The following is a 26,064-nucleotide window of genomic DNA, read 5'->3' as shown; positions in this document are numbered from 1 at the left end:
TTCGTTAAACAGCGTTAAAATCCGTGAACGCACACTTGTCGTGCGCCCCACCCAAGTGGCGCGTTCACTAATGGTGGCACGAAGAGCGCCAGAAAACACCCCTTGTGACGGAGCATTGTAAAGACGGGAACTATGTGGTGTGAGAGCGCGGAAGACTGGGAGTGATGAGGATGTGTGATGACGACCGACGTTTACTGGTTGATTATAGGCTACTTTGAAGCCATAATTGTTCGCGAAATTAATATTGCGTCTTCGTTACAGCGGACAAGGATGCTCGTAGTACAAATGATGCTCTGATGAGTGAGACAGATGGATGGGAGCCGGGAATGCCAAAGCTGAATCTTCATGGGTGCACGCAGAGAACCAGCATACTTAGAGGGTGAAGTGAAAAGACCCCATCTGATCTGAGATAAAGAACCGGAGGACCGGTGTGCCATTATGGCGACCGTTATGTTCTGAGCGGAGCGAGCGGTAGTGGGCGGCGATGAAAGCGGCTGTAAGACCCAACCGAACGCGGCTTTTCCAGCGGCTCTGCGTCTGTGGACTTGGTCTGATAAGCGCCACCTGGCTCATGCACTTCCTACATGTAACAGGTGCGGTACGTTTCTATGTGTAATGTTTGTCAGCTGAGTATTAATATGAAGAGCACCTTTAAAACTGATAATCGCAATGGAACGGTTATTGACACTATATCTATCCAATTTCAACATCTAGCCTAGCAGAGCATTAATCCAAAGTAACTGTATCACTGTTCAACCAATACCATGTTAATGTCAATAATGTGTGAGCAATAAGCAACCGAAACTAATACCAGATGCATCTGTATTACTCTTGGAGCCAGACTCCTCCAGTGTGGATGGAACATTTCTCTGGTCTAAGAGAGAACTGGCACTGGATATAGACCAGAACCAGACCTATGACCCTCCCAGAGCTGGTAAGATACTTATTGTTGTGTCCCTGTCCTTTTTTGGCTCTGTTTCTTAATTATTCAGATTCTTCTCTGGCTGGCTGATTGTATTATGTCTGATTGGATGTCGATTTATCTGTTGCTGTATGTCTTCATTTTTCTCAGATTGTTGGTTTCTTTCACATCCATCCACTCATCTATTTCTCTGGAACCTGTCAATCCCTCCATCTCAATCTATGTTTCTCTCTGCTCCTCATAACATGTCTTTAAAGAGGGAAGACAGATGCTTAAACACACAGTTAAGCCCCTTTGAGGCCCCTGTTGCTAGGAAACGGAATGCTAAATTTCAGACCAGAAGCACAGTGTATCTGATGCTTTGAGAAGAGCTGACATATAGATGGGACACCCTAGACGTATTGGATATATTGAAATCAATTCTGTCATCTCCACGTATGTGTGTGTGTTTGCACATCTGCCAAGGTCAGGTGATCCGTTTACCCTGACCATGTAGAGGATGCTGATTGTGGTCATCTACCCTGTTGCTAAGAGATTAACTGGACTCAGTTTGTCTGAGCAGTTCAATGGAAGTTTTTGGACAAAATGTCCCCACTGACCCTGTGCTTGTATCTTAATATATTTTATTTTCTACTTTAATGAAAGTAATTTGTTTCTACCCCCCCCCCCCCTCTCTCTCTCTCTCTCTCGTTCACTCTGGCTCTCCATTTTAAGCCATCCATGAGTTTCCGGAGGACATTTTCTCTCTGGAGCAGAGGAGACAAGGGGCAGTTCTCCTTCATGTTCTCTGTGTGAGTATAAAGACCCACCTGCCTCCCAGAACCCTCCCAGAGTTCTAACGCTGTTTCTTTGGGTTATATGGGGTCTATACTTTTACCTGAAAATTCTCCCAATACTCAATCCATCCTTTGCTCCATAGATGAAAAGAGGCTTCAAACCTGTTTTAGCGGAACTCCAACATTCACTGCACTTGACTTGCACTTGTGTCAAAGACCCCTCGTTCTCACTGTCAGCTGATGAGGTGTCGTTCCCCTCTCCCCAACTGCTAGGCAATCTATGTGTTCTATGCCCTGGCCATCGTCTGTGACATGTACTTCGTGCCATCTCTGGAGAAGATATCTGAGGTAAGGGCAAAACAAGAGAAGTACCTACTGTGATGCTTTTAGAAAGCAGTTTTCAGTCTGCTGCAGTGTGCTTCCCAGTTAATAGCTCAATATATGGGAACTGTCTCTTTGATTCATTTCTGCTTTTAATGAAAAAGCTTGTTTTGGTGACAGTCTTTGTTTCCCTCCCCTCCACCACAAAGAACCTTCAACTTAGTGAGGATGTTGCCGGGGCAACCTTCATGGCTGCTGGAAGCTCCGCCCCCGAGCTCTTTACCTCTCTGATTGGTCAGTGTCACATCTTCCTCCCCTATCGCCATCATTTTCATGGGGATTTGAACTCATGAGCATAAGGTTACAAGTCAGTCTCTCTATCCTCTCCGCTACACACCAACTGTTGAGATTGTATGAATAGAAAGGGCAGAGTATTCCCTCCTACCGGAGGAACCCTAATAATAAGAATACTAACAAAAACAATAGGTTCCCTCCTACCGGAGGAACCCTAATAATAATACCAACAATTACAATAGGGTTCCTCCTGACGGAGGAATCCTAATAATCCCACACCTACCATGGACTATTCTGATTTCAGACCTGTCCACCCTATACATACACATGTATTGGTATTACATTTATGCTATTACATGTACATAATGCTGGAGTAGAAGGGAATAAACGTATGCAGGGGGAGAGCATTTTATGGCAGGCCTTGTTTTCCATTTGATGTAAGTGCAATTCACTCCCTGCTAACACTGACTAGGAAAGTGTTACATGCCTGAAACTTACTGTGCTTACTCATACTAGTGCCCTCAGTGTACAGTAAGAATCATTTGATGCTGGGATATACAGAACAGACAATAGAGGGGGGTGCATTTCACAACAGGCTTGTTGTATTCCTTCTTGCCATGAAATGCACCCCCTGCTAACTCTGACTAGGAAAGTGTCACATGCCTGAAACTTACTGTGGTTACTCATACTAGTGCCCTCAGTGTACAGTAAGAATCATTTGATGCTGGGATATACAGAACAGACAATACAGGGGGGTGCATTTCACGACAGGCTTGTTGTATTCCTTCTTGCCATGAAATGCACCCTCTGCTAACTCTGACTAGGAAAGTGTCACATAACTGACACTGTGGTTACTCATACTAGTGCCCTCAGTGTACAGTAAGAATAATTTGATGCTGGGATATACAGAACAGACAATAGAGGGGGGTGCATTTCACGACAGGCTTGTTGTATTCCTTCTTGCCATGAAATGCACCCCCTGCTAACTCTGACTAGGAAAGTGTCACATGCCTGAAACTTACTGTGGTTACTCATACTAGTGCCCTCAGTGTACAGTAAGAATCATTTGATGCTGGGATATACAGAACAGAATATACAGGGGGGTGCATTTCACGACAGGCTTGTTGTTTTCCTTCTTGCCATGAAATGCACCCTCTGCTAACTCTGACTAGGAAAGTGTCCCATGCCTGACACTTACTGTGGTTACTCATACTAGTGCCCTCAGGGTACAGTAAGAATCATTTGATGCTGGGATATACAGAACAGACAATAGAGGGGGGTGCATTTCACGACAGGCTTGTTGTATTCCTTCTTGCCATGAAATGCACCCCCTGCTAACTCTGACTAGGAAAGTGTCACATGCCTGAAACTTACTGTGGTTACTCATACTAGTGCCCTCAGTGTACAGTAAGAATCATTTGATGCTGGGATATACAGAACTATAAGGTTTGAACCATCCTTCAAAAATACATTTGATTTAGTGACACAAACATATGTGGACATTTACATAAATACACCCCTTTCAGCCATTTTGTATTTGATTCAATTGTCTTAAGTAACGTTTTTAAATACGTCAATGATACATATCTGTACAAAATTTCAAGTCAATTAGAGCTTTTTAGAGAATTTTAAAGGTTTTTCAAAATTATCACTGTACAGGAAAATCCATCAGGCTTTTTTGTTCCTCATGAAAAATGAGGCATGTACACCAAGTGTCAGAAGAATTGGAGCAATGGGGTGGAAATGCCATCACTTTCAAAATTGGACATTTGGGCGTGGCCTGTGGCGCCCCCTATGGTCCGATGTGGCCCATATTTGGTGTGGGGGTACCCACTTGGATGTAGTATCAATGTGCCAAATTAGAAAATGTATGACTAGGGACTTTTTGAGATATTGGGGCGCAAGGAGAAGAAAAATAAGAATAAGAATACTAACAAAAACAATAGGTTCCCTCCTACCGGAGTAACCCTAATAAGAATACTAACAAAAACAATAGGTTCCCTCCTACCGGAGGAACCCTAATGATACGAGGATAATAACATGATCATATTTCTTGTATTAAAATAATTCATCTGTTTTTACTTTGTGGATTTTAGACCATTCAAAAGGTCCAGAGTATCCTGGACCTTTGGAAATGTGTCTTTCCTGATAAATTTGTTTCTCTGTCCAGTCCAAATGACTTACAAAAACCTAGTTATCGCCTATGTATCGATGGTGCTCTTGTAACAGACGTGGTCTTGCAAGCTCCGTCAGAGGTATCGGGCAAATCGTCCCGCACTGGGTTCGAACTTACCACCTCTGGCTTCCCAAGCGCCACCACTACCAACTACGCCAACGAAAAGCTAGCTATTCGTTGATGCGGGTGGCCTGTTACATACCTGAGGAGTGAGTTTCACCGATACACATCGGCTACATTCACCCCTCAAACTCACTCCGGCCGGTTAGCTGATGCTAACCTAGCGATCCGGGTCACGGCACCAGTGAAACAGACGTGGTCTTGCAAGCTCCGTCAGAGGTATCGGGCAAATCGTCCCGCACTGGGTTCGAACTTACCACCTCTGGCTTCCCAAGCGCCACCACTACCAACTACGCCAACGAAAAGCTAGCTATTCGTTGATGCGGGTGGCCTGTTACATACCTGAGGAGTGAGTTTCACCGATACACATCGGCTACATTCTGACAATGAACTGTCTGGATTTCATTTGTCTAAAGTCGAATGCTTGTGGTCATGCTGGCTGGCTTGTGTCACATCTCTCAGGTGTGTTCATCACGAAGGGTGACCTGGGAGTGGGCACCATCGTGGGCTCAGCCGTCTTCAACATCCTCGTCATCATCGGAATCTGTGGGATATTCGCCGGGCAGGTACCCCCTTCCCTCAGACACACAAGATCAAATTAACACCAGGCACCAGTTGGAGATCATCTGTAAATGAGTGGATGTCTTCTGTGTCCTCAGCCCATCTCTCTGAGCTGGTGGCCCCTATTCAGGGACTCAGTTTTCTATATTCTGTCCATCTTGTTGCTGATTCTGGTGAGAACCATACACACAAAAACAAAACACTATTTTGATGATCTAAAATGGTCACTATTCAGGAAAACTTGATTTAAGGAATGAACTCAATCCAGTTGTTTCTTGTGTTTTTGTGTTTTTTGGGCAGGTGATTTATGATGAGAAAGTGGTTTGGTAAGGCAAACAATTAAAACAGCTCTGGTTGAATTTCTTAAAAGCATTCTCTCCCTAATGTTGTGCGGATATGTTGTAGGTGGGAGGCCATTGTCTTGATCTTGATGTATGGAGTCTACATTCTCATCATGAGGTGAGTGTTTCGGTGTGTCACTGGGATGAGCCTGCCACCTGTGTCTTAAGCATTGGTAACAGCAAACACAAGGGAAATCATGGCATTTGTATTTGTGAAATACGTATTGGTTAAGCACTAAAATACATCTTATTGTGTGTGTGCGTGTGTCTGTGTGTAGGTTTAACAGGCCTCTGTGGGGTTGGGTGGAGCTGCATTTGGGCCGAGGAGGTCTGCCCTGCTTGACTAGCCTGCGAAGGACCACCGCAGTCGGGCATGGAGGGGGCGACTGTGATACCGACTTGGTTCCACTGAAGAGAGGTCGGTATAGTGTGTGTGTTTCTGGTGTACCAGCTGCTGTGATACCCAGTCAGTGAAATGCGTCACGTTCCCTTTGGGTTTCATCAGCCTAAAATAGACAGTTCCCTCAATTAAGGCGCTATTTTCCACCGTCCTCTCTTACTCTATCTCTCTTTCCTTCTCTTTTTCTGTCTCGACTCCCATCTCATCTCTCCTCTCTTTTTTCTTCCTTCGCTCCACTTTCCAACTCCCTCCCTCCCTCTCTCCCGTACCCACCTGGTCCTCTTAATTCTTCCCCCCCCCCAATCCCTCCCCACCTTCTCCCTCCTTCTTCTCTACCCTTCCCGCACCCCTCCCAGACTCGTGCTCAGGGCAGGACCCAGCGGTGGTGATGGTGGACGAGTTGCTCAGCCTCCAGCCCCACCAGCTCTCCTTCTCTGAGGCAAGCCTCCGTCTTCTGATCACCCCGCACTTCCCCCCCTACACCCGCCTCCGCATGGCCGGACGCATGGTCATCAACGAGGTACACCGCGCGGCGGGATGCAGGAAAAGATACATGCTCTCAAGCACCTCGCGCTCGCACGTACAGAAATGCAGGGACCAATGAGAACTCCGAAGCGATACACAGATGCATACATAACTATGTATGTTAACATACATAATACTGTAAACATACATCAAATAGATCCCATGCCAACATACAAATATACACATTTCGCATGTAAAGATGCATGGTCATTGACAAAGAAAAAACACACACAAAGCAGCTATACACAGACATGCATCCAAAGGTTTTGCTGGAAGTGTATGCTTAAACTGTGCTGCATGCGATGCTGTGCTTTGTTATGCCTAAACCCGTCCTACTTTCAGTGTCTGTGAAATGTGTCATTGCTCTGTCAAAGCACCTCCAGAACACAGAACAGTATCCCAGAACAGTACCCCAGTGAAGAAAACATATCTAATCTCTAGATCTCTTTCCCCTGTCTCCCTCTCTCTCTGTCACTATTCTGTTTCTCTGCCTTCTCTGTCCCATGCAAACACACACTTCCTCTCCTTTCTTACACACTCTCCATCACACACACACACACACAGAGGCAGCGACTGATCCAGGCGAAGAGCCTGGAGGAGGGGGAGGTGGTGGGAGAGGAGGGGGGAGAGGGGGGTCCGTGGGGGTTGGAGAATGGTGGTGGTGTGGACGGCGAGAGACAGTCCCTTGGGGAGGGAGAGGCGGGCAAGGGGGGTGCAGAAACGGGGTGCATCGGTGACTCGGTGGGGGCGCAGGCTAAAGAGGAGGATGAGGAGGAGCAGGAAGAGGAGGAAGAGGAGGAACCGTTTCCACCCTTTGCTATGCCAGGTGAGTGTAAACTGACACACCCACAAAAACACATACCTCCCCAAGATGTTTCTTCTAGTAGCTTCTAGGAACAGTAGGAGCCACTCAGTTACATTGTAACCACATGGAGTATGCATGAACATTTTCTGTATCCCCCCCGCCCCCCCAAAAGTTTTTGCTAGTCAAAAAATGTATTGTGTAAACAAGTTGTGTGTACATGTTGTGTGTGTTGTTCAGAGGGCTGGTTCCGGCGTGTCAAGTGGCTGGTGGCGTGGCCTATTAATATGTTGCTGTACTTCACGGTGCCCAACTGTACCCTCCCTCGCTGGCACCACTGGTACCTGCTCACCTTCCTATCATCTACCCTCTGGATTGCCCTTCTCTCCTACGTCATGGTCTGGATGGTACGAGCCGCAACACACACACACACACACATGGACACATGAAATAAACCCACGTAACTAGGTAGACATGCACTTGTAATATTCTCAACGTTTAGCCTGAAGGTAATAACTGAATGACATCCGACTTTGAGAGTTTACTATCTGCTCCTGCAAGTCACCGTACCTACTGACTTGCCAATGCTAAGTGATCTGCATTTTATTTATACTGTCCACTAGATGGCGCACAATCACATACGGTCGCTGTCACTGCTCTACTGTGGGCTTGTACACACAGCACTGAATACGTTTTTGAACCCACCCCACCCCCTCTCACGTGTCCCCCCATTCCAGGTCACCATCATCAGTTTCACCCTGGGCATCCCAGAAGTCATCATGGGCATCACCTTCCTGGCCGCGGGCACCAGTGTCCCAGACTGTATGGCCAGCCTCATCGTTGCCCGCCAAGGTGTCAGCCTTCACGCTGTGTGTTTGTCTGTGTCTGTCTCAGGGTTTGTTTTATGTGGTAGTTATGAGGGTATGTAACTCTGTTTGTGTTTATGCTAGTGACAGCTTCAGTGTTATTGACATGGGGGCTATATCTAATCTAGTGTGTGTGTGTGTGTATTGCAGGTATGGGGGACATGGCTGTCTCTAATTCCATAGGCAGTAACATCTTTGATGTGCTACTGGGCCTAGGTTTTCCCTGGGTGCTGCGCACTCTAGTGGTTGACTATGGCTCTGTGGTAAGACCTGCCTTACTCCCTCCCACACACTCTCTGTGTTGTTTGAGTTCATGTTCATGTTCTTCTGTGTGTGTGTTTTTTTTTTTCAATCTGGGTAGCAAGATATTCATTTCCGCGTGCTAGCGTCACCTTGAATACATTTCATACAATGCAATCCAATCTTTCTTCTCAGATCTTATATGACCACAGCTACCCATCCAAAGTCATGTGTTTCCAAGTATTTGTTGTCTTTTCAGAGTACATTTCTTCTGTGGTTGCCATGTTTGCAAAGTATTTTATGGTTTATGTTTGCGGTTGCCAGGTTTGCATCAACAGTAAGGGGCTAGTGTACTCAGTGATTCTGCTGCTGGCTTCTGTCATTCTGACTGTGAGTATCTCTAGACCATCCTTCTTCACATACCACCATCAGGAGAAAGATCAAATCTAGAATCCCCTCACTACAGAAATAGCAACAACACAGTGACAGAAGTTCAGACCGTGAACTGTCCATATTACACAAATATTACCATATTACCCTCATCCACCCTCATAAACCCTACATGCAGTATTTTGATAGTTATATTTACTATTTTGAAATAACATTGTGTACTATACTGTTTGTATGTTATACATGATACCCATGTCAATGCTTCCTAATACAGTGTGTAGAAACAGGATCACTTTCTCAGTCAATACCCCATTTCCTTTTTTTACTCCCTCTTCCCTTTTTTCACTCTCCCTCAGGTCCTGGGTGTTCACTTGAACCGCTGGCGGTTGGACCGCAGGCTTGGTCTCTGTCTCCTACTGCTTTACGCCATCTTCCTCCTCTGTTCTGTCGGCTTTCAGCAACTGTAACAGGTCACAGACACACACACACACACACACGTAAACACACACATACATGCACCAAGGGAAAGGTAAACACACACCCATGTACATAAGGATGTTAATACTTTAGTATTTTCTGTGATTTTATAATCACACCTATTTGCATATCGTGTGATTCTGATACTATCAAAGTGAGTCTGTATTGACAACTGCTGTTTCTTGACCTATGTTGTATGCATGTACAGTATGTGTGTGTATGGGTACATGGATTTTCATTGGAGAACGATGTCTCCTAATATCAGTGATAATGTTACATCAACTGACAGGAATCCCCACCTTCTAGCTTTAATAAATGTTGAGTTCCTTCTGCATAGTTTTATACAAAGCCTGTCAAGTTACTTTGTGATAGCAATGCACTTCGCACAATGAATTTATAAACAACTGAATTTGTATCTTATCAAAAGTCTTAATGTATGGCAAGTTACAAGGACTACATTATTTTCTATATATGGAAGTTCCCCAAAAAGTGTTTAACACCAACAGTATTGCCACAATGATCTTGCAGTCATACGTTAATCCTTCACTTCCCTGTGTGTAGTTGTACTTACTTTGCATGGCCACATCTGTCCCATCTCAACACCTTGCTGTGGAAATGCTTTGTTGAATTTATTTTGTAACTGGAGTGGATGTTAAGTGCAATAAACACCAAGTTTAGTGCAATGAGGCGTGTGGATACATGGACTTTTTATTAGAGCAAAAGCATGTTCAATACCAAAGAAACGTAAAAAAAAACAACAACAAAAAATACACAAATTACATTATTTTACCATAACAAATAGCAATATTATGGAAATCATTAACATTTGAACATATCACAAAATAAAAGCATAGATGCTGAAACAAATAGAAAAAAAACAGTACAGACATTGTTAGTAGCTATGCTTTTGTTTTCCCCGTGATGTCAACTATATATTTTACAAAATCCAACTACAAAAAATCCCAATCCCGAATGGAATATCAAGTGATGTACTGTATACAAAATGTAAAAAAAGAAAGAAAAAAAAGTTCAAAGAGTCATGTGTGTCTGTGTGCATTTGTACTCAAGTACAAGGTGCAATTTGCATGCAGTAATGCCACGTTGTGGCACAGACATGAAAAGACGGCTACGGGTTTCCATGGAGATGACAGCTAGAAACTGATACAGTAGAAAAATTGGACCAGGTTTAAAGTTTGGGAGGAGGGTTCAGTCACAATAGCGTTGTCTTCTATGTCTATGGACCTTGGCACCAGAAAGGCTCTTGAAGGAAACCTCACAAGAGAAAAAAAAGGTTCTAAAATATCAGAGAGAGTACACAGACAAACGTCACTACAAAAAGTCCACTAAACATAACCAATCCCTCCACGACTTGGATCATATATATATCGAAACCCAAAGGCATGGATCTTTTTTCTTCTGACAAATTAAAAATAGATAATTTGGCAACAAATCAAACACATTGCCTGTCTTAGCAGTCCACACCATACATGTGTGTGTTATATATATGGGTGTGTGTATGAGTGTAGGGAAGGAAAAATAATTAGCTGCTATGCTAATCCATTCGCTAACGTGAACTCCATGGAGACAGTGGTTACTATGGTCTGTACTGTGTGTGGACTAGTCCAGGTGGGCTAGCTAAGAGAAGAGTGGGGAGGGCAAGTGTTAGTGAATGATACTGGACTCTGTTCATACGTCAGTCACTGTTGGGTACCCTTCCCCAGGGAGCGGAGGTGGGGGTTAGGGAAGGGGCGGTAAGAGCTGATCCCTTCTGTGGTCTGGACCCCTCTGAGGTGTTGGTCACCCCCACTCACTCCCCAGGCTCGTTGGCGACTGTTGGGGGGTTCTGCGGTGAGGTTGGTGGTATGTGAGAGGAGAGTGAGGTGGGGCGATGGTTGCGGGCAGAGCTTGTCTCCTAGCAGTGGTCACTCGGAGGTAGAGCTCTGGCTCTGCTGGTATATGGACGCCTTGTCCTTCAGAAGAGCCAGGCAGAGGTGACAACTCCAACTTCCTGTAAAACACAAACAAGGGCGGGACTTGATCAATGCACCATGTCACAGCTCCGTCGCTGCTCTGATGTTACGTACACTATACTGAGAGGCCCAACAGACATCCAATCCAAGACATGGAAGGTTAAACTTGTCCTGTTGATTTGAAGGTATTTTGAACAAAGCTCAGTAGACTGATGTGGGCGGGGCCTTACCTTCAGGGGGTTCGGTCATGGGGGGACTGAGGCAGTACATGTGGTATCCTCGATCACAGTCGTCGCAGAACAGCAGCTGGTCCTGAAACACATCGACACATGGGGGGGGGTCATAATCCAGTCTGGCAGACGGGTTGGGGAGGGGGGTGGAGAGTAGAAGAATGCATGTGGGAGAGGAAAAGAGGAATCTAGAACAGGAAAGAGGCACTCACGTCGTTTTCGGACGTCCCGCACACGTTGCAGCACTTGCACTCGATGCACTGCCAGCGGTAGGTCTTGACGGCGGCCATCATCACCGCCGTGAACTGCAGACAGGTGGGGTGGCCTGGGAGAGGGGGCGAGGAGTCAGGACAAACAGAGTCACATTAGAGACAAGTAGGAAACAAGCGAGTCACTACCACAACAGATCAAGAGCATTTGGTCTTGATTTTAAAATCCTTTCCAATGTGGAATCTCTGATTACATACATATATATTACATATGTATTTCAAGTCAAGTGTCTGGATCCTAGAGCTATGGGAGCTCCAAACAACGATCGAAGCGTCCCAACTAAACAGCCATGAGTTGATCCAGATGAGACAGACGATCTGCCAGCTAGGTACCGGAGCGTCCGCAGTCGGAGCAGGACACCAGCTCCTCAGACTGGCCAGTCTTCTGGTTGAGAGTGGAGTCACCCAGGCAGAAGTCGCAGTAGTCGTTTGGCAGGGCGAGACCGTTGGGTCCTTTCTTAGGGGCTAGGAGGAGGGGCAGAGAGAAAACAAATCTGGTGTCAACATTTTGGGGGAAATGTGTATGTAGCGCATAGGCAGCGGGCACCTATACAAACACTCAGTCTGTTGGAAAATAGATGTGTTGCTCTGTGACTCACTCTTATGTTCCTCTGGCTGACGGGGAGTGGGCGGAGCCTCGATCTCCTCACGGTCCTCGCCCTCCTCCTCCGCCAGGTGGGAGTGTGTGTAGTGGTAGCTCAGGCCAGGGCGGTTCTTGTAGCGCTTCCCACAGACTGGAAAGAAAACCACACACATACTTGGGATCACACAAACGTAACAGGGAGCAGTCTCTCTCACACGCACCACCAGCTTAAGACATTCCATCCGACCGCCCACCCTTTCGCTAAAACAAAATGTGACTCACTGTCGCAGGCGTAAGGTTTGTCCCGCTCCTCCATTGCCGCTGCTGCCGCTTCCAGCTTCTTCTTACCGTTCCCCACACCACGACCCTGCCAAACCAGAACAAACACACATTACCACTGTTCCCAACTCCACGACCCTGCCAAACCAGGACAAATCCTCTGACATTACCCCCCAGAACAAGCCCAGGCCCTGGTGTAACCTCCTGGCTTAAGTGCCGTGGAACATAAAGCTGTTTAAGGGACGTTCTGATCCAACCACAACCCTGTCTGACCTCTGGTGCATTGCCAGAAATTCATGAAGTACTACTGGGTACTGGGGGTGGCAAAGGCGTTTTTGTTTTTGAGAGCGAGAAACATCTTTACCTTGGACTTGCCCTTTCCTCGTCTCTTGGGCGTCTCGTCCTCAAAGTCTTCATCGTCCAGATCATCCAGGTAGTCGTCATGGTCCAGTACTCTCTGGGAACACAAGATGTTCAAGTCAGACACAAGTTCAGGTTGGGATAGCATACTCACTAGGAACTCTGTAAAGAACCAGGATGTTTACCTAAATATATACATATAGCTTAATATATAAAAAGGTGTTAACTTAGGACCCGTCAAATGGGTTTAAAATGTTTTTTTAGCTCATAGGCCAAGAATGTCACCGGTCTTCAGTGCTGGTGTTCTGTCCTATCACTTACTTTGCGGATGCGTCCAGAGGAGGTGTGGCTAGAGGCGGTGGCGGCCACCGGTTCTGGAGTGGCCACATCATCCTCTACTGTGCGGGAATCCGACTGGCCCCTCCTCTCCAGGGGCTCCCCCTTGAGCAGAGCCTCCAGGCTGCTGCCGTCCATCGCCCCCAGGGCGTCTCGCTTCAGCCCCAGCTCCAGCTCCGCCGACTTCAGGGGGGGGAAGGCCAGGCGGGGGTCCTCCGGGGGGTGGGCCCGTCGCTTCTTCCTCCAGCGGCGAGCTGGGTAGGTGTACAGCTGCCCCGGAGCCACACCTGTTTAAACAGACATAGAATTGATTAAATCAGCATAGTGTGAACATTGTTATATTCCTGTATGTTAATTCCAACTGCGTTGTTTTGAGCATACAGACCTGCACTCCGATGCCTCTTCTCCATCCAGATGTAGCAGTTGCTTTGGGCAACACCGGTCTGCGAGTCCAGAAAGGGCATTAGGATGCTTCTCTCAGCGCATAGACGGGCGTTGTAACTATGGCACTGCTCCATAGCGTCCTTATAGTACTGCTCACCGAGCCTGGAACAAAAGTGATGAAGAGAGTAATACGGTTATTTGACCTAGCTCGGAATCAATGTGTTCTATTTTTCTATGTATTCGTTCAAAACTAGTTAGCGCATTAAGTCATATTGCGAAATTATGCAATTTAATGTGCACTGACTCTCAGCTCCAACCCTCCATCTTTGTTTCTGGTCAAAATGGGCAATTTGAAACCTTATATGGTTCAACTGCTTGTTACATTTAATACAGGCCACAAATCAATTTTCTAACGTAAATAACACATTTTAATGTGGGATTAAATGTAATAGTACATCTCTTTGACTCGTTCACGAGCTAAATGAGATTTTTGAAGACAATACAGCAGTACAAATAGCCGTGGGTGGCTAGGTTGCCTAGCTGCGTTAGACAATGGGTGTGTATGAAAATAAATAGCAGACGTGTATTTCTCTTTTACACATGGTTTCTTATACCATGCACACTCGTTAGTGATGGCATGCATTTCTACAGGCAATTTAAGGTCGTAGCCTTTCTGAAAATTGATGAAAACTTACACTTTCACAACACTATCGACGGCCGCCGCCATGATTGCTTGGTGCAGTTGTTAAAACTGCAAATGCGCATGTGCATGCAGCTGCAGTCAAGTTCCGTTTTCACAATTTCAGAGTAAAAGCATAGGCTACTTACTTTGGACTAGTGTACTGGGATTTTATTAGTCTGAATGTTTACGTGTTGCAGGAACCTCCTGTGTTGCAAACAAAAGTGGTCCACGTAGACCAACTAATTACATTTTCTGAAAATGGAAAGTCAGGGACGAGGAGGAAGAGGCGGAAGAGGAGCAAGGAGAGGAGAGAAAGGAAGGTGGGGTGAGGTGAGAGAGAATTGACTCATACAATAATGTTCTCACGATGACAAAAAACTTTTATGGGCGATATAATATAGAACAAAACTATTTACCTTCTATGAGGCTCTGACATATTTTTAATTCTTAGATTAGAAAGCCTTCTACTACAGGGACAATGACTTGCTATCAGCAGACAGTTGGACACTATTATACTACTTTCCTTTTTAGGACAAGGATGTCCGTCTGTCCTATTCTTTGTCATTTACCCTGCGACACGGAGCCAACAAGTTGGGACTGCACATGAATCCTGGTGAGCATATTATATGGTAGGATATAGGCAGGCATCAACAGACAACCTAGCTATTTCTTCGCTTCTACAACCTGAAAAGCCTCATGTCACTACACCAGTAGCGGTTAGAACCGAAACTGTACACATCTTGTGTTGTTATCAGCGCCTCCTAGTGGCGTATATCATTAATTGTAATAACTGAAGTCAATATAGGTAGCCTACATTTGCATTTCGATACTCTGAGTAAATATAGTTGTTAATAATAGTTCATTATTTTCATATGAAGAACCTTGTCAATTAATGACACCCTATGATTGCAAATGTACTTTCTGGGTATTATACATATTGGAAACTACAAACTCTCCTGGATAGAAATCTGTTTAAATCACTCAGATATCTTTATCACAACTGAAGTTACATCATTTTAAAGTCGACCTGTGTCAAAAAGTGATATGGGAGAAAATCCTTTTGTTCGTAATGACTTTGTGAATGTAAATGTCAGTTTAAGTATAGGCTACATTAATAACTTCTCAGCAAGTTATTTCATTGATCAGTTGTTATGGGCTGCTGCAGCACTCAAAAGAGCAGGCAAACTAAGCATTTGATTTGACATGGCTTGAAAATCTTGCTAGCTGACATGTCCAAAAACCGTTGAAGTTAATAGTTTTTCATAAGTAATCATATACTTTTTGTACATTACAATGACGTTTAGGGTGTTAACCTTTTCATGTTCCTGTTAAATTTGCCTGAAAACGCCTAAACAGCATACCCAAAGTAAATTGGAAGCTGTTCTTGAACCATTTGGAGTACATGCATGTAAATGATCTCTTTTGAAAGCTGACACTCTGAAGTTATGTCCCCTGTTGTCAGGACCCCTGTCAGTCCTTCTAGTGTTGAGTAATAGAAGCTTGAACACAAGGAAAGTGAAAATTTCTATTTCCGCCTAGATTTTGTTTTGAAAACAGAGGCCTGAAGAGGCCTAGAGGTGGTAGGTATTATCTGGAAGACTAAATTGGACCACAGGTTGAAGCCTTACCCAATTCAAATCAAAAGTCAAACATAATACCACAATATATTCATATTTGACACATGTTTTTATAAGAGTACATCCAGGAATTTTCTAAAAGGGTCTTTTGGAGACTCCAAAATGACCCTTTGTAACCAAGGTCAAGGTCAAATAAAAAGGTATTATTTTTCATAATTGTTATCTCTGGCCCATCTCTGGTACTTAGAAATATCATATATAATAGCTAAATCCCTAATTAGTAATACTGAAACACAAAAACTGAAGCATGAACACATTGGAGTGCTTTATCTGATTCCAAGGATTGGCGCACAAAGAACACTGATTCTGTCAACCATATTGCGCAATCGACTGTTATTTTGAAGGCTCCACAGACGCATACAAATGAGGTATTGGCATTTTCAGCTAGCTGTCAGCTACAAGGCTAACGAGCTAATTTCAGAGCCAGTCGAAGCCAGTTCGAGAAATTTGTTTAGAACGAGTGTGGGGGGGGGGGGCGGGGGGGGGCAGGACGCACAGACCTAGTTGGCTTTAGAGGGCTGTCAACGGGGCATGGAAGCTCCTATTGGGTCGAACAAGGTGTCAATCAAAAGGGGAGGGTTCAACGGACATTTTGAGACCTTCATTTTGTAAATACTCCGTTGATAAATCGGAGAAAATAACACTTTTATGTGAACAAGTTGTTTCTTCCGTCGGCTAACTTGCATAATGAAACAAAGGATAATGGCTATTCATGAACGTAAAACATTGTATTTGGACGAATTACTTTACATGGTTAGATACTTTGAACCCTTGGGACTTACGCAGATCAAGTTTTGATGGCATGATTTGCACACCTGGACCTATTAGAACAACTTAGGGTGAGTACAACTTTTTTCTTTGGCATTGTTGAAGGAATGTTCACCGGAAAAAGACGTTGACTTTGCTTGCTATTGCGACTTGATCTTGAATTGGTTTATTTCAATGGAAGCACAAGAATCGTAGCTTTCCAACGATGTATAACATGTGTAGCGTCTAAAAAATATATTTTTTAGAATTTAGTGCGTCGTAACTGAGGAAGGGGGAGGCAGCATTTTTGTCTCGCGGGCGAAACAGGAGCGTAAACAGGTTAACGATACAAAACATCAAAAATATCAATTTAGACAGAAAACGATTTTCGATCTTTTATGGCTTATAGCCAACAATGAGGCCGCGACATCCACGGGTTTCCGCAGGCCGCCACACATACTTAAACAATTCTATTCTAAAATGGCCGCGGGGCAGTTAGGCTACAAGACAGTAAACAAAAGCTGCAAGACACCCAATGCAACTGCCACGAGACACATGCATACCACTATCAACAGAACAGTAACTGTCATGTACCACTGGAGGCGCTGTCACGTACCACTAGCTACTGTCATGTACCAGCGGAGGCACTGGCATGTACCACTAGCTACTGTCACGTACCACTAGCTCCACTGGCACGTACCACTAGGTGCCAGTAGAGGCACTGGCATGTACCACTAGCTACTGTCACGTACCAGTGGAGGCACTGGCACGTACCAGTAGCCACTGTCGCGTGCCAGTGGAGGCACTGGCATGTACCACTAGCTACTGTCACGTACCACTCGCTCCACTGGCACGTACCACTCGCTCCACTGGCACGTACCACTAGCTACAGTACAGTACAGTTTCGGTTCTAACTGCCTCTCCACTACACTTAACTCAGAATCTATATACGGAAGTGGACATGTGTGCATGCTCTGAAAGGGATTTTATTACACAGTTGGGACCATGCTTTACTCTCCCCCAACCCAGATGGGTTCTTATTCGTTGAAGACCTTCTAGCTCACCCACAGTTCCGCTCGTACTCATTGGAGGATGTGGAAAGAGTGGTGGCTGCTAATGACAAGAAGCGATTCAAGCTCTGCCGTCACCCAGAAGATGGACGGTTGCAGATACGAGCCAATCAGGGCCACTCTCTGCAGGTATATGCATAGCTTACAGGAAGTTGCAGCATCACAGTGTTGCAGGATGGTTGTCCATAAGAAAGTGCCAAACAGTAGTTATTGCATGTTGGGGGTGTGAATGTAGATTAGAACCCCAATCTCCCATGTGAAAGATCACAAATAAACATGGTGAGCTAAAGGCAAGTGGTGGTCTCAAGGTCACAGGGACCTTCTCGCTGTTCCTTCCACTGTCTGCAAATCCTTGCTCGACTTCCGTACTAACCATGCTACATAAACATTGTTTCTGTGTGTGTGTGCCCATGGGTCTTTTCCCTGAACAGGTGCCTGATCTGGAGCTAAGGCCGGTGCAGGCCGGTTCCCCCAACTGCCCTGTGGAGGCAGTTCACAGGTCCTACCTCTGTCACTGGACCTCCATCAGAACCCAGGGCCTCAGTAGGATGGACAGAACACACATCCACCTGTGTCTGCCAGGGGAGGAAGGAGTGGCCGGTGGTGAGAGAGGGAGGGATGGGGAGATGGGGAGAAAGAAAGAGGGAGGATGAATCGAAAGAAAGAGATGAGAGGAGAGAGAGGATAATCAAACAGAGGGGTATGAACCCGAACAGCTAGCGACTGTTCATGCTAAGTGAGGAGATGAGAAGAGAGAGCATGACAAAGAAAAGGAATACAGAGAGAATAATAAAAACATCTTTAGTCAGGCTTTTACTGATAACATAATTACTGTTAGATTGTTTTATAGTTATCATTGTTTCTGTGCTTTAGGTAGCAGTGATGTCCGTGACCTGGCCATATACATTGATGTCCCCAAGGCCCTGGCTGGTAAGATAAATTAAAATAATGATCCAAAATGCAACATTTCTGAAAAGCATTTTAGATCAACTTGTAAAAATGTGTCAACATCCATGTGTGTGGCTCCTGGGCAGATGGTATCCAGTTCTTTTTGTCTGAAAATGGTGTCCTGCTTACCCCTGGAGATACTGAGGGGAAACTACCGTTGAGGTACTTCAGCAAAGCCCTGAGACTGAAGCCCACACGTAAGGACCCCCCTGCTGGATATTGTAAAAAAAATAAAGGGTAGGAATAAAGGAATGGTAACTAATCTATTGTTATGTACTTTCTGTTGCAGGGAGTATTCTGCCGTTGGAGTAGTTGAAGATATTGCTCTGAGAATTGGGGGGACAAGTCATCACACAGTGAGAAAGCATTAGGGAGGCTGTTTCGATGGAAATGTATACTGTTTGGAAAGAGCACTTGATATTGTTGGGAGACTGTGAAGGCCCTCAGCAATAACACCAACAACACTGTATGATGTTTCTGTTACAGTCGTAACATTTACATAACTGAGCAGGATACAGAAGGAACTCTGTTGAAGTATCAGGACCGGCTGTGGTTAACAGATAGTCTTCACTGTTCCTTAGAGATAGCACACACACACAGTGTGAATGTTGTTTGTGAGGGATACATTATCTGTGGTTTCCTGAGCTGTTTCTGCCTTTTGCATGAAACCGTGTTCAAGTTTCAGCCATTTATAACAAGTATTTGCAATGGTCTTTCAAAATCTGATGAATAAATAAATAATAATGGTATTATAACTAGGCATACTTACATTTAGTCATTTTACATTTAGTCATTTGCAATATAAACAACATATATAATAATATATATAATCAAGAACAATATTCAGTAAATAATAATAGAGGGATGTCTGCTTTGCCACCTGGCCGTTCTCGAAAATAACACACAATGTTTCACACCAGAAGGTTTAGAGAACACCCGCCAACTGCTCAAAGGATGTCCTTAAGCATGTTTATTACAACCCAATACTGTTGTACGGTTGTAGCTACAAAGCTAAAGTTATTTGTTATTTGTATGAATAATATCTAAGCCACATTAAAGTAATTTACACATGTTCATGATAATGATTTTGAAGAAAAGATAATATACTATTCACCAGGATTAACAGGTGAATTGCAAGGACCAACTTTGGTCAATTAAACAATGTGCCTTTAAGTTATTTATTTTGTACCATATTTATTTGTATTGGCAATTCACAGAGTTTCTTGTCCATCATCTCTTAACATACTGACACTCTTCACTGCCCTCTGTGAAGGTGGGGGGGATCACAGGGCCTCGTGGCCCCCAGTGAGCTTGTGGAAGAGCTCCTCGTTGAGCGTGTCACTCTGTTCACGACTGCGCGTCGACATGAAGATGTAGCCGCCGATGAACTCATGGACAATCTTGCAGTCGGCCGTCACACAGCTAAAAGCTATGTTGACGTTCTCATCAAACTCAATGGCCACCTGAGTGGAGGAATGCACACACACGATAATATTGGTACTTTAGTAGAAAGTCAGAAGGTTGCTTTAGGCTAAGAGGTTTAATTCAAGTAAGATTAATCTACTTAAACTCTCATAGTTGATTAAATGAACCTGTCGGATGTCCCAGTTGACGTTCCACTGTCTCATGTTGTTGTAGCGCCAGGTCTTCACCACATCCCCTACCCCCAGGTCAATACGGATCAGGCGGTTTGGGGTGATGCCCAGGACCTCATCCTTACGACTGCCCTTGAACCTGGATAGATGCACAACACTCCAACAAGTTAACAAAATTAGAAAAAGAGATACGTTTTCTAGACCTAAACAACACGACATGAATGATAACGTATGTAATATGTTTCTATAGATATCTATAACTATGATAGATAGCTATGCGTTTCTGAATAATTAAAGTAGTACCACGTCTTCAGTGTTTTTGGGTTGCCAGGTTAGTTCTTACCTGACAACAAAGAAGGAGATACCAAAGTCAGGCAGGGACTGCCAGATCTGCAGGAAGCGAGTGATGCCGTCGGTCAGCGAGAGCTGGGCTACGTTCTGATAGGCCTCCAAGATACGTGGGGTCAACTGGGCAGGACCAGAAAAGGGTCAGTATGGGTGACACTGCTAACTTACTCAATATCTGCTTATCTACATATCTGCTTGACACCTTACCTGTTTGACCTTGTACTTCTTGTGGTAGCGTGGAGACACCAGGCTGTGTGTGTTGATGCTCTCGTCAGCTTGCGTATTGTTGCCATTGGGGTTGGTCTGTTGCATGGCCAGGAAGGTGCGGATGCTCTGCATCTCGCTCTGGTAGGAGCTGTCTGCCAGACTCGTCCCTTTGGAGGCCAGACGGCAGGCCGCCATCCACTTGGAATACTGCTCTTCCTGATGGACACAGTGGAGAGAAGATTTGGAGAGAAAGATGTTGAAAGAGAGGCCTCAAGGGATTGCAGAAAGACCTTTCAGGTATCAAAGGTGTGGTACTTCTGTGTTTGTGTGTGTGCATGCATCCATGTGTGTGTGTGTGTTGTTTAACTTACATTATCACAGCGTAGGTATACCTCATTCATACCCTCTGGGGCTGGAATGAGGAGTCTGATGCAGAACTTCTGGCCAGCCACGTTCACATCAGGGGCCACCTCACAGCCTGGAAAGTCAAGGTTAAAAGCATAACTAAATCATGTCATATCATCACCATTTTATCATCATATCATATGACAACCATTCCGCCACATGTAAAGTCACAGTTGTTCATGTCGGGTTCAGTTATTTATAGTGTGTCTAATGTGGGTGAAAATGAAAGCAGAACAGAATTTGTGACAGAGTTGAGGAGAGAGAGGAAGCTATTAAGAGTTAGAACAAGATAAATTAAGAGATGCCCTTCTATACCTTTTAGGTTAATCTGTTGAATAGGTTCTCCAAAGCTCTCCTCCTTGCTCTTGTAGTAGGAGATTGAGCAATTCCTAAACTTGAACCAGTACTGCTTGTATCCCTTCAGCGTCAGCCTCTTCGGCCTGAAAATGAAGTAGCAAATTCTAATGCTGTCAGACAGTGTGACTGTGTGTGTGTGTGTGAGAGAAAAAGCGTGTGAATTGTTTTTGATCTCTTACCGGAATATCTTCAAATATTCGTTCAGCTCTGGTGCAGTCATGTCATCCTGTGTTGCAGAGAGTTCTTACATTCGTAACACTTCATAATTGCACCCTATTATTACTGTATTACTGTTACCGTCTTCTTTAAACCCACAGTCAATATATTGTCATTGAGTACATGTAAACAGTGGTGCATAATAGTGATGACGTGTGGGATCTTGTCGACGATAACATTTTTATATTCTTTAGAGAGAAAAAACAAGTAGGATCACAATATACAGAAGCAAGTGTGTAAACCTCTATGGTATCTTAACTACACCACTGTACATTTTCATTTACTGAAATGCAGATCAAATATGGCTGACCAGCATGTCATTGGCACTGCTGTCTCCATCCATCTTGACCTCCAGACACTGCAGAGCTGAGTCCAGGTCATCCATGGCCGGGCTAGACGTTTGCCCTTGGGGTTCCGACAGAGACAGCTTGTTGATGTGGTACTGTGTGTGTGTGTGCGTGTGCATATAAATGTAAATGCGCATGTGTGTATGAGTGTGTGTTTATGTGTATGTGGTGTGTGGTGAGGATTAAAGATAAGGAAACACAAATGAGGGAAGTGGCATTGCAGTAGTCATATCAGCACTGTAATGTATCCTGATTCACGTGCACTCGTGTCCAGTTGGGATTTGAGCCCATGTACACCTGTAGGCCAGTGTACCTGCAGTGCTCCAAATAGCATCATCTCCTCCTCGGTGCAGTCTATGTCCTCCAGCAGGATTGCCCAGCGAGCCTGCTCATAGAGCTGCGTCAAACGCACCACGTCATACTGAGGGGAAGGGAGGGGAGAGACAGATTTGAAATAACAAATCAACCAGAAAGTTATTTTTCATACACTTATTCACCCTTACACATTGACCTTTGATTCACTTTGCAGATGCTTTTATCCAAAGCGACGTACAACTAGAGCATTATGGAAAGTACAACAGAAGATTAAGGATCCGAAGCGCATAGTTCTACTGTAATAGATCAGAGACAAGGAACAATCTGTATTTACCAGCCACATCGCAAAGTAAGCATGTTTTGGTTACCAGGCACAGTGAACTAAAAAGTCCTATCTCTTTCTATTGTTCACACACACCTTGGGCTCCAGGTCATGGAAGTTATAGTATTTGAAGCGTAGCCAAAGTTTGTCGTTCTCTTGGATTCCCTGCTGCATGAGGGAACGAGAGGAGTCTAACCACCTGAGAAAGAGAGGGTAAGACAAGGAGAGGAGATTAAAGTGGAAAGTGTGTGTATGTGTTGTGTGTGTTTGTGTATGTGTTGTGTGTGTATTCACCTGCTGTGAATATGGGCCTTATCCACTACACTGGCAGGTCGGTATAGCTTGGCAATGGCTTCGGGGGCAGGAGGGGCCTGGGCAGTCGACAGCATTTTGTAGACCGCCTCTGTTTTAGGAGAGTCTGCGAAATGGGCGGGCATTCCATTGTACAAGCAGGGGCGTGACACTAGGGAACAGGAAGTCAGGACAGGGTCACTAGAAGTTCACACCATACCGTGGTCATTATGTATTGGAGCAATTAAAATTAAAACAAGTCTGTTTAAGCCTAATGAAGAGACTGCAGGTCGCATCAAAGCTAAGGGATACAGCACTAGCGTAGCATAGCATTACAGGCTTTAATACTAATCATCTTTTGAAACTGTAAGTCTAATCCACAGATATGGGATAGAGAAGTATTGTAAAAGGCTTGTTTAATGAGAATCAGTACATTTCCTCATTTTCTCTGCAAATGATTAGTTGCAAGCGTCTGTCTGAGCACTGCCACACATGCTGTGATCGGTCAACAAATGTGTACCAGGAACTGATTTGACAAAGTGTACCTGAGGTGAGAGGGATTTCTGTGAGGTCGTACACTTCCTCGGTTGAGTCTTTGTCTTTCTTCTTCTTCTTTTCCTCCGCCGGACGCAGGAGGGACAGCTCCTCAGGCCGACGGATGTCTGAGGGAGGACCAAGGAATGGCAAAGGAGAAGGAAGAGAGGGATGATGGAGGAATAGATGGAGACTAATGTATGGTTTGATGATGAGAAGAAAACAAACAGAGCTCTGAGTTTACTGCTAAACTGATGAAGCATCACAATCCTTTTAGTTCACAACAACGCGCAACACTTCCTGCCTCTCTGCAGACATAGACCATCCTGTGTATCAGGGACTTACTCAGCATCCTACAGATTCCTAACACGGTGCGGAAGACAGGCCCGGAGAAGGAGGCTCGGAGCTTTAGCGTCGTCCCGTTCGGCAGGCCCAAGAGAAGGGGCTTGTGCTGGGGCATGAAGACCAGGCGCGCGTCGGCGTGCACGCCACACTTCTCCAGGGTCCAAGATGTACGTAGCAGCCACTGCTGCTTCTGATCCCACCACAGTGCATAGTCCGACCAGTCACGCTTCATCTCTGCATGAGGGAAGGAAACGTAATCAATCAGACACAAAATGGCCGACACTGTGCATGGTCACTACTCTGGGATCCAGGACATGAACAAATACTATCTTCACAGGGATCTGTGACTTTACATAGGGTGTGTGTGTGTGTGACTTACCTGTTTTCTCCACCAGTTTGAGGATGACACCACCTATATGTAGTTCAGATGTCACGCTTATTGAGATGGGCTTGTCATCGCCCAGTTCCTCCACTACGACTGCAAGGTCCCATGCTGCCATACTGAACAGAGGGCAGAAGGGAGGAGAGATACAGAAGAGAGAAGGGTCAGCTGAGACAGTGGACAGTGGAAGGGCGGGTTCAGATAAGAATCCCAAGTTTCTACGTCTCATGATAAATTGACACATACATCACCACCCCCACTACCCACACACACCCTGAATGACCAATGTATTATGATAGCCCAGTGTGACAAGCCCTTCCTGTTTCTGAGCAATCTGCCATGGACACACACTTCCGTTTTCTACGCCTCCCCTGGATGAATTGTTCATCCAGGCTGGGGTGTGCATGACACTGAGTAACAGAATGATGTCGTTAGATAGTGTCACATATACCCACAACTGACTGACTGGATGGGGGGCTGTGTCAAACTCACATGGTCAAACTTCACAGCTGAACTGAACCTGAACAAAGCCACTGGTTGGGTGGGGCATCAAATACACCAACAACAAACATTGACCACAAGTTCAAATGGGAAAGAACAGGACAAGCATTGTAGCCCCCTTTGAAAGGGAACTTGAGAATAGCAGTTGGTCTCCAGAACTGTGAACCCACTCCATCTACCCCCACCCCCCCCGTCATCATAGTCATCCCCCTCTCAATCTCTATCAGAGGCCATGTTCTTTTTCTCCGTCTCTGCCTGAGATGCGGTCTTATACAACGCGATCTCTTTCTGCCTATGTATCTCTCTCTCTCTTTCTCTGTCACACACACACATATATTTTTGCCACCCTTACCCTCTCCACCGTCCAATATCCAGAGGATTCAGCAACTCTCAGCAAATATGGTTTCCTTCTCTCGCTTGATCTGTGAACTAAACTTTTGGATTGATTTAGTGAAACAGGCCTGTTGCACTTCCCTTCTCTCCTTCCCCCTGTGTGCTCTCTCTCTCTCTTTCGTGTTGAGTCTGGAGATGTGGTTACTAGAATATATTTCTATGCTTACAAGAAAGGGTGTTCCTCTTTTTTCGTCAGTTTCCGGCCAACGGAAGTGTGAGTGACAGCGGCAGTGACTGAGTGGGTTTCTTATTCTATGTGTGTCAATCGTACTGTGATAACTGGGTGTCTCGTGTGTGTTTGTATGGCCTAGTTTAATCAAGGATCGTAAACTAAGAAAACATTTACCCTGTCAGGACATTTTCCAGGACCCCACAACTTCAAGTGCTGTTTCCATGGGGGTTTAGGGGGTTTGGGGTAAGAATTTGTGTCATGGTTAGAAGTACAGTAAGGGTTAGGGGTTGGGCATAACACCATTTTCAATGGGAGTGAATTGTCAGTCCACACTATGATAGAAAAACAAACCTGTGTGTGAAACAAAGAGAGGAAGGCATAGTTGTATCTTGTTTTCATTTCAAACTTTGACATTGATACCCAAGATAATTGACACGTTATTGTAAGACTGTAGTTGAATAAATGTAAATAACACGTGAGTAAGACACGCTTTCACCTCAGACAATTTAGGTCTCTAAGTCTGTGCATGAATTAGAGGCTCTGTAGATGTTGTAGGTCGTTCTATTGACCGCTAGGGGGTGAAACATAGCTACTTCCTCATTTGATAAACTGCGCACGGCACAACCCC

At 44.9% G+C, this 26,064-nt stretch overlaps 4 protein-coding genes and 1 long non-coding RNA gene across 7 annotated transcripts; 3 read left to right on the top strand and 2 right to left on the bottom strand.

Annotated features, from left to right (window-relative positions):
• The first annotated feature begins 30 nt into the window (after positions 1-30).
• Positions 31-9,899, top strand: slc24a6a (solute carrier family 24 member 6a). Its single transcript, XM_062477162.1, has 17 exons — positions 31-593; positions 842-934; positions 1,637-1,713; positions 1,972-2,046; positions 2,229-2,313; positions 5,072-5,175; positions 5,269-5,343; positions 5,471-5,496; positions 5,576-5,629; positions 5,790-5,929; positions 6,268-6,431; positions 7,001-7,262; positions 7,479-7,645; positions 7,976-8,090; positions 8,255-8,367; positions 8,669-8,734; positions 9,091-9,899. The coding sequence occupies exons 1-17, from the start codon at positions 485-487 to the stop codon at positions 9,199-9,201; spliced, it is 1,836 nt and encodes a 611-aa protein (XP_062333146.1). The 5' UTR covers positions 31-484; the 3' UTR covers positions 9,202-9,899.
• Positions 9,900-9,901: 2 nt separating this feature from the next.
• On the bottom strand, positions 9,902-14,440 carry LOC134033048 (zinc finger protein ubi-d4-like). Its single transcript, XM_062477163.1, has 10 exons — positions 14,318-14,440; positions 13,624-13,784; positions 13,224-13,525; positions 12,907-12,999; positions 12,546-12,630; positions 12,280-12,414; positions 12,014-12,145; positions 11,624-11,736; positions 11,412-11,493; positions 9,902-11,219 (listed from the first exon to the last, which is right to left on the bottom strand). The coding sequence occupies exons 1-10, from the start codon at positions 14,347-14,349 to the stop codon at positions 11,134-11,136; spliced, it is 1,221 nt and encodes a 406-aa protein (XP_062333147.1). The 5' UTR covers positions 14,350-14,440; the 3' UTR covers positions 9,902-11,133.
• Positions 14,435-19,883, top strand: trpt1 (tRNA phosphotransferase 1). Of its 3 annotated transcripts, XM_062477165.1 has the most exons (8): positions 14,436-14,634; positions 14,836-14,917; positions 17,718-17,887; positions 18,190-18,361; positions 18,632-18,688; positions 18,793-18,903; positions 18,996-19,031; positions 19,155-19,883. In XM_062477165.1, the coding sequence occupies exons 1-7, from the start codon at positions 14,563-14,565 to the stop codon at positions 19,016-19,018; spliced, it is 687 nt and encodes a 228-aa protein (XP_062333149.1). In that variant the 5' UTR covers positions 14,436-14,562; the 3' UTR covers positions 19,019-19,031; positions 19,155-19,883. The 3 variants fall into 3 exon arrangements, with proteins under 3 accessions (XP_062333150.1, XP_062333149.1, XP_062333148.1); XM_062477166.1 differs by having other exon boundaries at positions 14,435-14,634; positions 17,748-17,887; positions 18,996-19,883; XM_062477164.1 differs by having other exon boundaries at positions 14,440-14,634; positions 18,996-19,883.
• fermt3b (FERM domain containing kindlin 3b) lies at positions 19,850-25,406 on the bottom strand. Its single transcript, XM_062477161.1, has 15 exons — positions 25,224-25,406; positions 24,368-24,489; positions 23,989-24,222; positions 23,655-23,771; positions 23,113-23,281; positions 22,915-23,017; positions 22,495-22,602; positions 22,145-22,276; positions 21,798-21,844; positions 21,577-21,701; positions 21,228-21,334; positions 20,857-21,072; positions 20,645-20,769; positions 20,299-20,440; positions 19,850-20,169 (listed from the first exon to the last, which is right to left on the bottom strand). Exons 2-15 carry the CDS (start codon positions 24,486-24,488, stop codon positions 19,990-19,992), a joined length of 1,926 nt encoding a protein of 641 aa, XP_062333145.1. The 5' UTR covers position 24,489; positions 25,224-25,406; the 3' UTR covers positions 19,850-19,989.
• Positions 20,501-22,773, top strand: LOC134033050 (uncharacterized). Its single transcript, XR_009932069.1, has 3 exons — positions 20,501-20,789; positions 20,885-21,153; positions 22,129-22,773. It is a non-coding gene; the product is annotated as an uncharacterized LOC134033050 (long non-coding RNA).
• Positions 25,407-26,064: the final 658 nt, after the last annotated feature.

This window comes from Osmerus eperlanus, chromosome 13 (genome assembly GCF_963692335.1).
Source record: "Osmerus eperlanus chromosome 13, fOsmEpe2.1, whole genome shotgun sequence".
NCBI classification, from domain to species: domain Eukaryota; kingdom Metazoa; phylum Chordata; class Actinopteri; order Osmeriformes; family Osmeridae; genus Osmerus; species Osmerus eperlanus.
Note: the sequence above shows the minus strand (reverse complement) of the source record. Positions and strands in the feature narration are given on the sequence as shown.

Bases quoted from the DNA above. Each gene is read 5' to 3' on its own strand.
- slc24a6a (XM_062477162.1), top strand. From the start codon at position 485: ATGAAAGCGGCTGTAAGACCCAACCGAACGCGGCTTTTCCAGCGGCTC. The intron at 2,047-2,228 runs GTAAGGGCAAAA...TCCACCACAAAG, and splicing joins CTCTGGAGAAGATATCTGAG to AACCTTCAACTTAGTGAGGA. The intron at 8,368-8,668 runs GTAAGACCTGCC...TGCGGTTGCCAG, and splicing joins TGGTTGACTATGGCTCTGTG to GTTTGCATCAACAGTAAGGG.
- LOC134033048 (XM_062477163.1), bottom strand. From the start codon at position 14,349: ATGGCGGCGGCCGTCGATAGTGTTGTGAAAGT. The intron at 12,631-12,906 runs GTAAAGATGTTT...CTGGTTTGGCAG, and splicing joins GAGGAAAGGGCAAGTCCAAG to GGTCGTGGTGTGGGGAACGG. The intron at 12,146-12,279 runs GTGAGTCACAGA...CCCTCCTCCTAG, and splicing joins TCAGCCAGAGGAACATAAGA to CCCCTAAGAAAGGACCCAAC.
- trpt1 (XM_062477165.1), top strand. From the start codon at position 14,563: ATGGAAAGTCAGGGACGAGGAGGAAGAGGCGGAAGAGGAGCAAGGAGA. The intron at 17,888-18,189 runs GTATATGCATAG...TTCCCTGAACAG, and splicing joins ATCAGGGCCACTCTCTGCAG to GTGCCTGATCTGGAGCTAAG. The intron at 18,362-18,631 runs GTGAGAGAGGGA...TCTGTGCTTTAG, and splicing joins GGAGGAAGGAGTGGCCGGTG to GTAGCAGTGATGTCCGTGAC.
- fermt3b (XM_062477161.1), bottom strand. From the start codon at position 24,488: ATGGCAGCATGGGACCTTGCAGTCGTAGTGGAGGAACTGGGCGATGAC. The intron at 23,772-23,988 runs GTAAGTCCCTGA...GTCCTCCCTCAG, and splicing joins AGGAATCTGTAGGATGCTGA to ACATCCGTCGGCCTGAGGAG. The intron at 21,073-21,227 runs GTAAGTTAAACA...TGTGTCCATCAG, and splicing joins TATACCTACGCTGTGATAAT to GAAGAGCAGTATTCCAAGTG.